This window comes from Myxocyprinus asiaticus, chromosome 25 (assembly GCF_019703515.2).
Source record: "Myxocyprinus asiaticus isolate MX2 ecotype Aquarium Trade chromosome 25, UBuf_Myxa_2, whole genome shotgun sequence".
NCBI classification, from domain to species: domain Eukaryota; kingdom Metazoa; phylum Chordata; class Actinopteri; order Cypriniformes; family Catostomidae; genus Myxocyprinus; species Myxocyprinus asiaticus.
In genome coordinates, this window is record NC_059368.1 from 18,436,949 (window position 1) to 18,453,727 (window position 16,779).

A 16,779-nucleotide genomic window follows, 5' to 3' on the forward strand; every position below is an offset into this window, starting at 1 on the left:
TTGAACTATCCCTTTCATTTAAATGGTCATCAAATTTCTTAACCAGTCAACCTAACCTTTCTACTTCAAGCTTTTTAACCTACATTGACCTTACACTGACCTTTTTTCCCCTAGGTTTCATCCCAGTGTGCAGCCTTGGTCGTTCCCAAATTGGCCGCATGAACTTAGGGAAGGATGCTAGTACTTTTAAGTACTATACTATGTGTGGCCTTCAGGAGGGCTTTGAACCTTTTGCTGTTAATATGAATCGAGAGGTCACCATGTGGTTCAGTAAACGTTTGCCTACATTTGTTAATGTGCCAGAGGAACATCCCCATATTGAGGTACAGTTAGACATTGTCCTAGGACTATAAGATATTATGGACCCTATTTTAAGAGCACTAGCAGCAAGCGCAGCGCTATGCCATAAGCGCAAAGTCAGTAGGCATGGCCATGAAGTTTTGGTATTTTCTTGCAAGCATGTATTAAGTCTAGGTGTAAGTGGGTTTGGCGAAATCACATGTGCAACATGCTACTGGGCTGGATTAAGGGCAATTAAATTTGGAGGTTGTTCTCTGGTTATTGCAGTATCTGCATCCTATTAGATAGTCCATTCCCTGTCAAGTACCAGAGAAATAAACAAAGACAGCCCATTCATAAGAAGTTTGTAGTGTTAATGGACTATATGCAATTAATTAGAATAATAGAAATATAGGCACGCTTCTTTTATATGCTTAAATTTTATTCTCTTCAGGATTTGGATGTAAGTATTATTAATAATTTTCATACACTGACACACAAATCATGGCTAGTAGCGTATTAATATTGACTGTATCTGCACGCACTTCACATCTACAGGACGATTTTGATTTTGAAAAATGTAATCAATTTATTGAAACACACAAAAAAATATATATATATTGAAACCAAAAGTATTTCTAAATTCAAATTACACTTCAAACAAAATGAATATGTAATTAAAAATAATGAAATGGTCAAAAAAATCTATACCAGATCCAAACATTTTATCCTCTCCAACTTTTTCCACCAGCCCCTTTTGCAGTGACTTAAAAATCACTCTATGACAACAGGTAGAAAAATACCAATACAGTTTAGATCATAAATACAATTGTAAATATAAACAATAATAACTGAAAAATAAACCATGACTTATAAATAGTTTAACACAAATCTCATAATTTGTTTTCATAAGACGGCCACAACTCGATCGTTAGGTACATAATTTGATGTTCCACTATATTTTCAGGTGGAATTTCCAAAATGCAAATGTAGGAACTGAATTTAGACTTTACACTGAAAACAAACCTGCTTTTGAAATGTCTTTGCACAATGACCTATATCTCAGGAAAATAGCAAACTGTGCTTTGCGGCACTTCATTAACATACATTACACCCACAGTTTGCGTGCATACACCCACAGAGAGCGCAAACACTCCTACCCACGACAACTTGCGCTTTGCGCTGGACGAAAATTGCACTCAGAATTAGCACTCACACGAAAATCAGATAAGACAGCACGCGTTGTTGTGTGTAATGCTGCGCTTTTCACACTCACGAAAATAAAGCCCTATATGTTAATGCATCTCATCCTAACAGCTTTTGTTAGGCTACTGATATGACTGGAGTCTTCATCTCATGTGAGTGCTCATGATTTTCTACATATGTTTCAAAATAACAACTTCTACTTTTTAAATGAGGAAATTAGATACTGTGGGCACCTTTAACGTCTTATATAGAGTTTTAGTTGTTTCACCATTTATTATATTACCTGAATTTCACCATGAAAGTAGCCTGGAATAGTGTTAAAAACAAACAAACTAACAAAAACAAACAGTCATCCATGTCATTAGACTGTCCGAATTAATTCTAGATAATTTGAATGGGTTTTCCCACTTCTCTTGTGTCCTATCTTTAATTGACATCCTTTTGTGTCAAGGTTACCAGAATAGATGGGACTGTGGATACTCCTCCATGTCTAAAGGTGACACACAAGACGTTTGGTACCCAAACAAGCAATGACGACATGATCTGCTGTCGTCTGAGCATGCCGGTTGAGTTCAACTCTGGCCCATGGAAGATCACTGATATCAATGAGTTGATAGTGGAGGACCAAAGAGCCAAGAGAGATGATAGAGGACAGATTGATTATGGCAGCATTACAAAGGTAAAAATGCAAAGTCAACAATTTTCTAAAGGTGAAAGCACGCAAAATATGTAACTTCACACCTTGGAAACTGCAACCAATGTTTTTACTTATGTAATTGGAAAAGACTTTTAACCGAAGCAATTTTCAGTGCATTCAAGCTATACATTTTATCAGTATGTGTTCCCTGAAAATCAAGCCATGACCTTAGCAATGCTTGTGCTGTGCTCTATCAGTCGAGCTACTTTTTTCTTTTACTTTTTACCTATTTATTTGAGAAAAGTACCTTAAAAGAACCTTATTATCATGCTCATTTTGCATATTTATATATTTGTGTTTCAGTACTTCTACTCTGTGAAAGTGTTTGCTGGACAGGACCCATCATCAGTATGGGTGGGCTGGGTGACACCAGATTACCACTACTACAGCAAACATTTCAGCCTCAGCAAAGTTCGCACAGTCACCGTAACACTGGGAGACGAGCGGGGACGTGTTCATGAAAGGTTGATTCCTAGACACCCTATCTCCACTAAACATCAACATCTGATATTCTAATATATTCTGATAGACCAGAAATATTGGTCATATCAATTTTCTTGGTTGTCTCTTTGTTAATTCTCTTTGTTGTCTCTTTTGTCGTCTCTCCTAACTCAGTGTGAGGAGGAGTAACTGTTATATGGTGTGTGCTGGCGACATTGTCAGGAGCTCCACAGGTTGTAGTAATGTTGATTTGGAGATCGGCTGCTTCATAGATCTGGCCTCAGGCCTGGTCTCTTTCACTGCCAATGGCAGGGAGCTGCCGACTGCTTACCAGGTAATCTCACCTCTCAACCTGTAACAGAATAGAACAATTATTTCAAATAGGTGAGTGAAGGTTTACAAAATCCCATGCAGGCCGAATCAGAGATAATTACAGGGCTTGGAAGGCAGTACTACTGACCACGTTTATATGCACTTAAGAAAACGGTTGATTCCAGAGTTTTATCAGAAAGCGGCATTCTGAAACGTCATGTAAACTAGAACCCTGATTTCCGTATGCCGTTTAAGGGATTAAGAGAAAGCGGTTTAACACACCTTGGTCTCTCTCGGAGAACACGGCTTAATGTGGTCATGTAAATGCATAAACGCCGTTCTGATGAGTGTTTGAAGAGTGCGCTTGCTTGGAACAGATCGGGATAACAAATGTCATAGGATGGAGCCCAACAACATGTCAAAACAGCGGAAAGATTTAAACTTTTCTGGGAGTGCAGTGGGAAAATCACATACACTAAAATCTATACCCATTTATACACACCAGTGTATAATAGCGACTGTCCCTCATGTTCGCGCATGTGTGCTGGTACACTGGGGAAATCCGGGAGTTTTACCTAAGAGGGAAATTCCATTACTTCATCGAAATTCCGCTGCAGGTCGCAATAGAAAGTTAAGGAAATAAACACAGCAACAACATCTGGAAATAAAGCAAAGCAACGGAGATTAAAATAGCAAAGTCTTTCTTGGATCCCATGTTTTTTATTTACACAGGCGTCACGGGAAAATTACGTTGCTGTGGAAAAAGCTGCTTACTGACCGAGCCACATATATACAGGAGTAAAGTGTATGCCGCCTATACAGTTTATGTAAACCCGGAACACTGTTTTCTCGTAAAAATAAGCCACTTTCTGGTGTCCACTGTGTTGATATTCCTCAAACATTCTGGTTAGGGATTTGTTTTAAGCCTCAAAGCCTCTAAGTATTAAACTTCAGCAATAAATTTGCTTAACGTACAGACTCCATTAAAACTTTGTTTTGTAGATTATTTCAGTCTTAGGTGTTTTATCTATTTTTCTTATCAATAATGGGCAGCACAATGTAACTATAATGAAGCTCTGTGCTGATTCTTGTCTTAGTTTGCCTGAGGCTCTGATTTTGAAACACTGCCAGAAAGAGCCAATAACAAGTATCTAGAGGTTGTATCATGTCTAAGCAGACTGGATTTACATGAATCCTAAGTAGTGCACAACACTCGCTTGTCCAAGTAGAGCAAGTAAGCTACAAAACTGCTAATCAGAATAGATTTAACCTCTTATGCTTTCGTCTGCCTTCTCTTAGGTTGAACCTAACACAAAGCTGTTCCCTGCTGTGTTTGTGCAACCCACAAGTCCCAACCTGTTCCAATTTGAGTTTCCAAAAGTCCCAGTAAGTAAACACTGTTTAGATATAATATTTTATATTTAATTTCAACATTGTGAAGGGTTTTCCTAAAAATGTGTTTTAGTGTGGTTGATATGCACACAGTATGTGCATTGTTTTCAAATACACATAAGGAATTATGCAAATCAGGTTTCATTTTGCGGGTCAGTTCTAAATGCTAATTTATGTGGTGGAGGATACTGCAGACTGCCACGATCCAGTACACTTCACTAGAACTGGACACTATTGCTAAACCACAGCAATCCAGAAATGTGAATCAGCTCTTTAAAATGGCAAAAGTGCACTCGACTGCTCTGGATATTTGCCCATATATCTTCTCCATCATTTGATCATAATTTGATGAATTAATGCTGCCTTGATCAAAAGAAAATGTACACACATTTCTTTTTAATAAAATTATATTTACCATCTGCTTTCCAGTAATAGCACAATGTTAACTGCAGCAGCCAAGTAGTGCTTTGTGAATAAGATGCAGTCTATAATACTAATCCTTATTTACATAGAAAGAAGGACTGTTTGCACTCAAAAGAATGATATTTACTTAATTTAAATACTTATGGTGCTATTTCAGTGCATTTAGCATCTGATGGATTGTGGGTGGTTAGTGAATAAGACTCAGGTTTTTGTGCTGTAATACCACAAAAGTCCTCCCTTTTGAATTCACACAAGTTTAATTTACTGACATGATCTCCATCAATCCACACACAGGATGCAATGCCTCTGTCTTCAGCCATCTTCAAGAGCTTGCAAAGGAACCCGGAGCCCCAGTGTCCCCCTCGGCTGGATGTGCAGACAATTGTGTCTGTCCTGTGGAGCAGGATGCTCAACACCTTCCTGTCAGTGGAGATGGCCCGGGTGAGTGAGAGGCATGGCTGGGTGGTGCAGTGTCTGGAGCCCCTGCAGATGATGGCAGTGTATATCCCCGAGGAGAACAGGTGATGTCTTACTCAAACACAAACACACACACATCATGGTTGGCATGTTCCATTGACTTTTTTAAACTAAGCTAATTATATTTTCTATGGCCTTACCCTAACCCTAAACCTAACCCTCATGTAAGCATTGTAGCATTTTTACATTTTCATTAAAGGGATAGTTTATCCAAAAATGAAAATGATGTCATAATGTTAATCATTTACTCACACATGTTCCAAACTTGTATGACTTTCTTCCAAGGAACAAAAAAGATGTTAGGCAGAATGTTAGCCTCAGTCATCATTGGCTCCTTTGCTGAATTACTCGAATGAAGACCATAACCCAAAGTCTCAAAAGAAGATAAAACCATGTCTCTTTTGTGTAACTGTAGATGTATAGACATCATGGAGCTATCAGAACATGAGGACCTGCGGCAGTTTCTCTATCACACTTTAAAGCTATTCTGTGCCCTGTGCGCCTTGGGCAACACCCGTGTAGCTCACGCCCTCTGTAGCCATCTTGATCAGTCGCAGCTCCTGTACACCATTGACAACCAATATCTGACTGGTCAGCTCCGTGAAGGCTTCTACGATGTTCTCATCAGCATTCACTTGGAGACAGGTAAAGAGGCGCATCTCATGATGAACAACGAGTTTATAATCCCTGTCACAGATGAGACTCGCAGGATTCGCCTCTTCCCTGATGACTCCAAGCATCATTCTCTCCCTGGAGTGGGCCTGAGCACCTCGCTCACTCCCCGTCTGAACTTCTCCCCTCCTTGTTTCATTACCACCAAGCGTGAACAGCCACTCTTCAGCCCACAGATCTCTCTGGGTATCCTGAAGGAGAAAGCCATCAGCATGCTCACGGAGGCAGTTCAGGGCGGAGGCTCCCACATTCGTGATCCCGTAGGCGGAAGTGTGGAGTATCAGTTTGTGCCGATTCTCAAGCTGATTGGCGCTCTGCTAATCATGGGGGCATTGACCAGCGAGGAGGTGAGGACCATCCTGCTCCTCATAGACCCCAGTGTGTTTGGGGACGGTAAAGAGGAGGAGCAGCAGCTAACAGTGGCAGAAAAGGGAGCTGAGAAAGAGGAGGCCAGCAGTATTGAGGAGAAGGATGTGGAGGCAGGGGAGGAGGAGAGTAAAGATGCCAAGCTGCTTCCTAAAGGCCTTCTGGAGAAGAGCTTGCCAGAATCAGTCAAACGGCAGGTGAGTGATGACCTGGAATCTCGTTACACACTGAGGTCTTGTCCACATGTATATTTCTGAAAAAAGTAGTGTTCACACTCCATTAAAAAAAATAAATCCTGTCAACACCAACAGCATTTTAGGAAATCTCTCCATCTATTCAACAACTACTTAAAAGCACTCACATTGCCATGACAGGCCAGGAGTTGACAATATTGTTTGGGAAAGCTTCGGTCAAAAACTACAATAGAACATTATGGGCGTGTATACTGAAGTTCCCTATCTGTCACTCGACGTTGTGTTGATGTAGTGACACTAGGGGTCACTCTTGGGAGCCCCAAACACCTCTGATTTTGAAAAAAGGCCATTGGGAATTGGCGAGTGGAATTTGCATGCCACTCCCCCAGACATACGGGTATAAAAGGAGCTGGCTTGCAACCACTCATTCAGATTTTCTCTTCGGAGCCGAGCGGTTGCGTTCAGTGCACTGAATTCAATCTACTACTTTTTTTCAATCTCGCTACTATTCACCTCAAACTGCTGGATCTACGGTGCATTTCAGCGGCTTCTCCCCCTCTGCACCCGTGGAGTGCAGAGAACGCTCCTGGGCGCTTCAGCAGAACAAAAAGAGTATATTCTAAAAGAGTATATTTTCTAACTAAAAGAGTGGCACTCACGGAATGTCTTTTTAAAGATGCCCTTCCGTTTGTGTATTATTCCTGGTTGCGGTCGTTATCTCTCCGCTTCTGACAGCCACAATAGCTGTCTTACATGTCTGGGCGCTGCCCACGCGGAGACATAGTTTGTGGATGGGTCATGTCCTCATTGCGAAAACATGACTATGGCAATGCCTCGGTCCTTCTACCTACGGCTATGAGGCTGCGTCGGGGATTTCAATGGGAGCACCTCCGCCGGGTAACCCCACAGACCTCCCATTCCTCAGCACGCTCGCTTGCCCCAATCGAGCTCTCAGATGAGACCGCCGGCTCGTCTCAGGGCGAGTTCGACCTCTTATTCAGAGCCTGGGAAGACGATGAGCTCTCGAACGCAGCATTGGAGAGCGGGTTCATCCAGTCTGATGCGGAGGCTTCAGCTGGGCTTCCTCCTTCGGGTATGTTCGCCCAGTCTCAAGCCAACGCGGAGAGGCATGCTTTCCCAGGCGGCCGCGAGCGTCAGGCTGGAGCGGAACCCTCCACTCTCCCCTGAACCCTCATGGCTCAATTATTGGTTCCTGGGCCCAGAGCGCCACTCACGGCCGCGCCCCACCCCAGTCCCTTTCTTCCTGGAGGTGCATGAGGAGCTGACGAGATCGGGGGGACACCTTTTACTACCCAATCCCGGTCTTTCAGCTCCCCCGCTCTCACTACCCTCGGTGGTGGGTTGGCCAGGGGATATTCGTTGATCCCCCAGGTGGATAAGGCGCTGACGGTGCACTTGTGCCCGCAGAACACCACCACCTGGGCAGTGGTAGCTCAGCGGTTAAGGCTCTGGGTTACTGATCAGAAGGTCGGGGGTTCAAGCCCCAGCACTGCCAAGATGCCACTGTTAGGCCCTTGAGCAAGGCCCTTGACCCTATCTGCTCCAGAGGCGCTGTATCATGGCTGACCCTGCACTCTGACCCCAGCCTAGCTGGGATATGTGAAAAAAGAAGAATTTCACTGTATAAATAAAGAAAATTATAATTATTATAATTATAATTACCTGGTGCGGGCGCCCGAAGCTCTCGTCCAGGGCCTGTAGCTTTACGTTATCTCTGACGGCTAAGTCCTACGGTGCCGCTGGACAAGCTGCCTCTGCCCTGCACGCCATGGCTCTCCTGCAGGTACACCAAGCCAAGGCGCTAAAAGAGCTGCACGAGGGTATTCAACACATCCTGCCCCGGCACGGCTCAAGACCCCGCACCCTGTCTGCTCGTCGCCAAGGGCATCCTCCTGCAGCAACAACACCGGCTCCACTGCAGCCCACCCCCCCGGCCCAGCCCCAGCGTAGAGCCCACTGCAGGAAGCAGACGCCACTCATCCCATGGCCTGCCGCCAAGAACCCAAGGAAGGCTTCGAAGCGCCCCTGAGATGGGTGACCCAGGGACAAGGAGACCCACTACTCTGGAGCTGGTGGACAGACCACTCCACCCCTCGGTGGAGGGCCGAGAGGAGAATCTTTTGTTTCATTTTATTTCGCCGCATGCCCAAGAGGCTGCGGTACCCAAAAGTTCAACAAAAGAGCGGTTTTCTTGTTCCCTGGGTCACATATCTGGTGCGCACGGCCGTCATGATGACCGCCGTCCTCCCCTTCGACCTGTCCTTGTCCTCTCACATCTTCACGAAGGTCACAGAGGCAGCCCTTGCCCCGCTAAGGGAAGTGGGCGTCCGCATCCTCAACTATCTCGACGACTGGCTAATCCTAGCTCACTCTCAGGATGTGTTGTGTGCGCACAGGGACCTGGTGCTCACGCACCTCAGCCGGCTGGGGCTTCGGGTCAACTGGGAAAAGAGCAAGCTCTCCCCGGTTCAGAGCATCTCTTTTCACGGCTTGGAGTTGGACTCAGTCTTGATGACGATGCGCCTCTCAAAAACTCAACTCTGTAGAAGCCAGCACCCCTGCTTAAAGGGCCTAGACTAGTTTATGCTGGTAAGAGCTGGTTTGATGCCATGCTGTTCACCAGCAAAACTGATGTTGGTTGACCAGAATGGTCTTTTTGGTCAAGGTAGTCTTACTGGTTAAGATGGATAAGACCTGCATCCAAAACACAACATATGCTGGTAATACTGGTCTTTTTCCAGCCTGATCTCACAATGAGATTGGAAAGAGTAGGTCGACTTTTCTTTAGCAAAAATCAGTTTGCTTACCAAAATTTCAAACACTGCCCACAATGGCCAAAGCGATAAGTGCTGTTGGGCATATAGGCACGTGTCATTTATGTCCAGGAGAGGTCGCCAAAAGCTAATTGTGAAGCGAGTTCTTTTCAGCTGTACAAGATGTAATACAGGGAAAAGGAATGCATATTTTATGGACTCTACCCTGCAACCTAAACCCAAACCTAAACTTTACCATTAGTGGAGTAAAAATCAAATGTTAGAGGGAAAAGTGCAACCTCTGAATCACGCTCGTCACTGATTAAGCGAACACGATTACTTCCTAGTTTCAACATGGATACAAACCCAGGTCTCTCACACTGCTGAAGCAATGCGCTGCTGGTCGAGCCACATGGGAAGGTAAACACATTGAAACCGATGCAAAAATGTCTGGTGGGAAATGCAGCATGCAACTTCCTTTGTGATCATGGTGCTTTTTCAAAAAATAAACGATACTTTTTTGATTTTGTGTTACGATTTGTTTGTTTGTTTGCTTTGCAGATGTGCGAGCTCCTGCACTACTTCTGTGACTGTGAATTGAAGCAGCGCATTGAGGCCATCGTCGCCTTCTCAGATGATTTTGTGTCCAAGCTCCAGTTCAACCAGAAGTTTCGCTACAACGAATTGATGCAAGCCCTCAACATGTCAGCCGCTGTTACTGCCAAGAAGACTAAGGAGTTCCGCTCACCTCCCCAAGAGCAGGTAAACCTTCTACATAGACCACCCCTCTTCTGGGATAACTCTGACTACCTCAGGCCCTCAACGTTCCTCAACAATTTTTTCAAATAACAGCATTAATGTACCTCAGAATGAATGCAATGGTCCTCATAATCTTTAGAGATGACCTTTGAATGACTATTACTCATTTCTAAATGCATACTTGGATGGGAACAAGAGATTAAACAACCTGGCATCAGAACGTACAGTATATTTGACTTTCACTGGAGGATGTAAGGGAAAAGATCTGAACGGTGCTAATCCAGTGCCAAGGTCTTGACTTCATTCTCATCTGATTTGTGCTTAGCACAGCTCTGGTGGTCCAAGACTGAGTCAAAATGATTTTTTTTAATTATTCATGTTTTTTCAAATTTAATTACACCTCTCTTTCAGCCACTGAAAAATCAAAAATCAAATCAAATCACTTTTATTGTCACACAACCATATACACAAGTGCAATAGTGTGTGAAATTCTTGGGTGCAGTTCCGAGCAACATAGCAATCGTGACAGTAATGAGACAATAAACATCAAATTTACACAACACAATTTAAAATCTAATATACACATAATTACACACAACACAATATACAAATAATAACATACAATGTACATTATACAATACACACAATATAGAATACACATTATACAATAAAAAAAAATAGTATATATAGTATATATAAAATGTACAGTAGGTTGTATTGTACTGTATTGACATTCAGGCTGTCGGTTGATAGTCAGTTGCCAGTGTTGTTAAGAGAGAATATGACAGTCCAGTGTGAGATAATAAGATTAATAGACTTAATTAATCTTATTATCTTAATAAACTTAATGATGGCATTGGAGCTGTGTGTTGCCACACAGTCATACTTGGCTCATTGTGCAGTCATTTTGGAAATAAACTTGACTGTTTCTATAACCAGGGCAACAGAAAGGTCCCTTACAGATACAGCTGATTTCCATTAGAATGTTACATAATCTCAGTGAAAGGTTAGGTTTATGAAATCTATATTTCATGTCCTATCTCATTTCAAATCAGAAATTTTTCATATTAGTTTTTTTTTTTTTTTGTTGAGAAGCAATGCTTTTTCCCAAAGCAACTAATGTTCAAACACATACCTTACACTACAGATAAACATGTTGCTGAACTTCAGTGTTGATGATGATTGCGCCTGCCCTGAGGAGCTGCAAGATGAGCTCCAAGGCTTCCATGATGACCTGCGACTACATTGTGGTATATTTATCCATTCTCTCCATTCTTCATCTCCAACTTTTAAAATTTTTACTATATTGGTAGTTGATAAATAGCCACATACCCATTAAATTTAGTTTAAATCAACATAAAAGTTTTAGACTAAAATTTATATGTGGATTCATTTGCATAAGGGAACGTGTATAATTTAGGTGCTGCAACTTGTCACCATTTCTTTTAAGAATTTTCCATTTATTACCTTTGGGCTGCACTAGTTCATTTCACATGGTCTTGTAGTGTTGCATGAATTTTTAAAAGTACAAATATTATGTGTAGTCTCTCAATTTGTCATTAAAACTGCATGGAAAATAATTCTAAAATGATTAGCAAAATGCTGTTAAAAACAGATGACACACAGCAGGATATGTTAACATCCCAAAAGTATTTAATGTCAACTGCTCATACAGTATGTGTTCACATAGAAATGCCAGTGGAGTTCATTTAAAAAGACACATAAATAGTTTTTTTTTTTTGTGCGTGTGTATATGCAGGCATTCCAATGGAAAAGGAGGAGGAGGAACAGGACACATCTCTTAAAGGCCGTCTGATGGCTATAATATACAAGATAAAAGGTCGTCCTCAAAAAACTGAGAAAGAACCAACTGAGCAAGTACAGGCTGCTCCGAGTAAGACTCTTATCATTACCAAATTCTTTAAACATTTTCTATTTCTTACAGATGTTTGTCTTTATATCCTCTATTTTGTTGTATCCGATTACAAAGACTGCCTCCTGAGGGTCAGAGCATTCTAAATTACCAGTAATATGCGCAAACATTATTTAAGAAAATATTTTTCTAGGTAACTTTTTAGCAGAGGAGAAATAATTTCATTTGTACCGAATGTGCTTAAAGGTACATTTCAAAGCTTAGCTGCTCTTCTAAGTACTGTAAGTGGGCTGTACTGTAAAACAATATTTAAAGGGGTAAAAAAAAAAAATCATCATGTACTCACCCTCATGTTGTTCCAAACCTGTATGACTTTCTATCTTCTGTGAAACACAAAAGGAGATATTAGGCAGAATGATCGCCTTTCACTTTCATTGTATGGAAGAAAGATGAAAGTGAATGGTGCCTGAGACTAACAAACTGCATAATGTCTCCTTTTAAAGAATAAATGATGATTCAATTTTTGTCATTTTTGGGGAACTATCCCTTTAAGTTATTAAGAAATGCAGTGCAAGATGTTGTTCACTGCACTCTATGAACCAAAAATTATGTAATGTAGATATTAAGTAATTAACTGTCATCAAAAATATCAGCAAATCTGATCAGTAGAGCCATTTCTACTGTATACTGTATTTGCTTTATTGCCTCCAAAATTAAATGTAGCCAGTACTTAGCTGCAAATGAGCGTGAAAGGGCATTTTCTCTATGATGCCAAGAATGCTAATATAGACACTAAATCATATCACCAGAGATGGGCAGATGGGTACGTATTAAAATGAATGTAATTTGCAGATGTTGGACTATTATAAGAACTGCATGCAGGGGCAATATATGAATAGAAAATATTAAGATAGATGTAACTACATACACTAATGGTCTTAACATATTGAGCACAAACTAGAGTATAGCTTTTAAATGTCTCTCTGGGTAAAATGTGTTAGCTGTGCTAGAAATCATGCTTTAACATGAAAAATGTATTATGCAATGATCCCAGCCTTGGTTTCAGTGAACAGTGCTGGTCTATAATTTCTGTTGATGAAGTTAAACCTTGACTGACTAACTAACCCACCCCATTCTGACCTAAACATAGATGCTTTCGTTCTGGGGCTTTTTAAGATCATGAGAAACATAAATCCAGTCAAGTTTTTCCAAACTTTTGACCAGTAGTGCATGTCATATAGGATATGGACAAGTTATGACATTAAAACACATGTAGACTAACATAGTAATGGATTTGAAACCGGCTTCCCACAGACATGGAAAACCTGGAAATTTCAGTGAATTTTAAAATGGTGTTTTTCAGGCGTGAAGAAGTCATGGAAATTAATAAAATCTTAAAAGTCTTAGAAAGTCATGGGAATTTATTTAGTGAAAATATACATTTTTCTAGTTTTGCTCTGCTCTAAAATATTTATTCACCTACATATTGCTCTTGTGTAGAGCTTCTGTAGAGTAAAACTTTCACGCAAGACTTCTGATGTTAGTTTTTGTGCTTGAAACCTTCTTATGAGTCGGTTCTTTTCCATGAATTAGTAAAAATGGTTTATAAGTTGTTTCAAATGATTCATTTGCCAATCGGTCAATCAGTTAAAAGGATTTTTAAAATTCCATTTCCAGTAATCAGTAATGCCTGGAAAGGTCATGGAAAAGTCATGGAAATTCATTGGTCAAAAAGGGAAACCCTGTGAAAGGAGAGTGTATTAATATATAATCTAAAAATTGTTTGGTAGTGCACCAATTACAGTATGAATCCATATTCATTGCTAAATTACTAAGAAAGAAAAAAACTGATGGGAAAACAAAGAAAAATAATCTAAATAGATTTGCGTCTTACTCTTTCTCTTTCTTTTAGCCAACCTGAAGGAATTGATATCTAAGACGATAGTCAGCTGGGCACAGGAGTGCAAGATCCAAGACCCAGCACTTGTACGCAGCATGTTCAGCCTCCTGAGGAGGCAATATGATGGCATCGGTGAGCTGCTCAGGGCCTTGAAGAAGAGCTACACCATCAGTGCCAAGTCTGTAGGGGACGCTATCAACCTGCTGGCCTCACTGGGCCAGATCCGCTCACTGCTTAGCGTCCGCATGGGGGAAGAGGAGGGTCAGCTCATGATTGACGGCCTAGGGTAAGGGAGTCAAGTGCAGAGCTCTGCGTTCTGTCATTCTAGATCATGTCATTCTTTGATAGCCTAATTTGGTCTTCTATTTTTTTTTATGGGTTTCACATCCCACAATTTACATTTCCATCCAATAAAGTGGTACTCATGCACTCCCACTCTCTCACCTAGGGACATCATGAACAACAAAGTGTTCTACCAGCATCCAAATCTGATGCGTGTTCTTGGCATGCACGAGACGGTAATGGAGGTCATGGTTAATGTGCTGGGAGAAGACAAGAATAAGGTGGGTTATGGGTTGCTCAAAATGAATGGCTGTATGTGTTTACTTTTTTGGGGTATGCTCTTGAACTGGGTGTAATGGGTCAAGATGGTTGACTACAATAGTCACCCACCAACTGACTTGTCAATTATTGAGGTTGACCAGTTTATATAGATTTTTTTCTCATTTTAGTTTGAGCTTTAGTATTTTTTCCAGTGGTGCTTTAAAGGGAATGAACTGGAGATGCAACTTCTCTCAGAAGATTTTAGCATGCTTAGAATGTATTGCACTTTAGCATGCTGTTAGAGTGTCAGTACAGACTGTCAGCCCTTTTCTTTAAGAAGCTGCATCTCTAAATGAATCCCTTTTAAAGCACTGCCACTACAGCCATGAAAACACCACGTGTAACAAATTTCATAGCAATGTTTTTCGGAATTCAAATCACCTACTATAATTGTGAGCAATGCCCATTATTTTGCATTATCTGTAGGTCTCCATTTTGCATATGACTATGAAAATTTTGTTCAATAAAAAAGTTATAGACATTCAGCCTGTATGTTTTTTGAATATCTGTCACTACTGCTAATGAAGGGTTGAGCATTCTTGGATTCAGCCTGTGCAGTTTTTTATGTTATCTACACATTCAGTCGGCTGTTTAGCATTGTGTTATATCTCGCACTGCTTTTTTTCAACATCTGACACCATGAGCATTGCATTTTAAAATGCTAATTTTTGCTAAAAATGTGTCTTTTAAAATCATTTCTTGAGACTAGTGTTGGGAACTGAAAACTCTTATTCAGAACTGGTTCAGTTTTTTTTTTCAAGACTTTCGGTTCCATTAATGGTTCTCGAATGTGTATTAATGTGTATTATTCTGCCGATTCGGATGCAACACCATGCTTAAATACTCCGACAGTGCTTCCAGCACTACTATTCCTTGGCACTGCAACACTGCTACTTAATAAGTAATGCAAAACTTACAGGGTGACCAGTGTAGAGTCCACGCGACCAGTCCGATTCCTGAATGAATGACTCTAATGAGCCAGTTCTTTTGAATCTTCAGCACAAACATTGTTGCCCTATTCCTGAAGTGAATTACTCTTATGAGTCGGTCCTTTTGAATCTACACTTCAAAATGTATAGCTCTGAGGGCAGTAAATCCATTAAGAATTACACTTATTTCCTAATATTTCTTCCTTAAAATTACTTAAAGAATCATTAATGGATCCATTAAGGAACCAGAATCATTTAGAGGAACTGGAACACTGCAAAATGATTTTCCAAACAAGTAATTTTGTCTTGTTTTCCTGTTAAATTATCTAAACATTCTTAAAACATGATTTATTTACTTGTCAAGCAAACTTAGTGAACTTTGGACTTAAAACAAGAAAAGAAATCTGCAAATGGGGTAAGAAAAATAAACTGGTTTACCCTTTGAATTAAGTTTATTTTTCTTACCCCACTGGCAAGCAGTTTTGTCTTGTTTTAAGCAAAAATCTCACTAAATTTGGTTGGATTTCTCTCAAAACAATTGGACTTAAAATGTTATGCCAGTTTGTTAGTCAAGTAAAAGTTTTAAGTATGTTCAGATATTTTTACTGGAAAACAAGACAAGAATACTCGTCTTGAAAATCATTTTTTGCAGTGTAACAAAATCGGTAAATTCCTTATGATTCCCATCCCTGCATGAGACTCCTACATTTTGTTCACTCTTTTGAACACAACAACTTGTCCTAGTCAAGTCAGTTATTAATTTTTTTTGTTTGGCACATCCCAATGAAACTGTTACTGTATGTTCTGTTTGTGTGATTTGCTGATTTGATATATTATGCTAATGTGACTTCAGTTGTGATGCACATATTTAATATCATGTTTAGTCTGTCAGTTTTATCAAAATACTAAGGACTTTAGATCCTAATGCTTTAATCTAATGTTCCAGCTGGTCATCCAATTTATTCTATGATAAAAACATGACCTGGTCTCATGACCATGACTCAGTTGGACCAAACCCATCTCAACCTGACCTCTGTAAACCAAACTGTAAATCTTTACTGGAAGGATAGTTGCAGCACATTGGCAGATACATCACCTACTATGTCCCATATCTAACAGCTTAATACCTCCTTATGGCTTAGGTGTGGCAATCGGGCCAAAGCTAAGACAAGAAGAGGTGGAATATGTTGCTTCTCATACCAGTCCTTTTTGGGGTTTGTCAGGAGTCTGGACTATGCAGTAATACCACTGACTATGCCAAACATAGTACTGCATACACCAGGGTGTTTCTCATTTCTGCTTGGCAGCCTCATTAAGGACTCACATCAAGAGACAGGTTCCAAACATTTAGGGTGACTAGATACCCTTGGTTCATTTATCCTGCTCAAATGAAGGACAACACATATTTGCATGTGTTGGAGCCGAGCATCTCAAATGTCAGTCTGGATTAGCAGTCTGGGTTGATGTTTTGATATCTCAAGT

General features: G+C 40.7%; 1 protein-coding gene across 2 annotated transcripts in view; it reads left to right on the top strand.

Annotated features, from left to right (window-relative positions):
• Positions 1-253: 253 nt before the first annotated feature.
• Positions 254-16,779, top strand: part of LOC127416034 (ryanodine receptor 3-like) — a 54,724-nt gene continuing 38,198 nt past the window's right edge. For both annotated transcript variants that reach the window (XM_051655114.1, XM_051655115.1), the window contains exons 1-12: positions 254-323; positions 1,937-2,164; positions 2,486-2,646; positions 2,798-2,957; positions 4,235-4,321; positions 5,045-5,271; positions 5,643-6,462; positions 9,795-9,995; positions 11,140-11,242; positions 11,752-11,886; positions 13,778-14,051; positions 14,214-14,328. In XM_051655114.1, the coding sequence (XP_051511074.1) occupies positions 261-323; positions 1,937-2,164; positions 2,486-2,646; positions 2,798-2,957; positions 4,235-4,321; positions 5,045-5,271; positions 5,643-6,462; positions 9,795-9,995; positions 11,140-11,242; positions 11,752-11,886; positions 13,778-14,051; positions 14,214-14,328 (2,574 nt within the window). In that variant the 5' untranslated portion in view covers positions 254-260. The remainder of the gene's footprint in view (positions 324-1,936; positions 2,165-2,485; positions 2,647-2,797; positions 2,958-4,234; positions 4,322-5,044; positions 5,272-5,642; positions 6,463-9,794; positions 9,996-11,139; positions 11,243-11,751; positions 11,887-13,777; positions 14,052-14,213; positions 14,329-16,779) is intronic.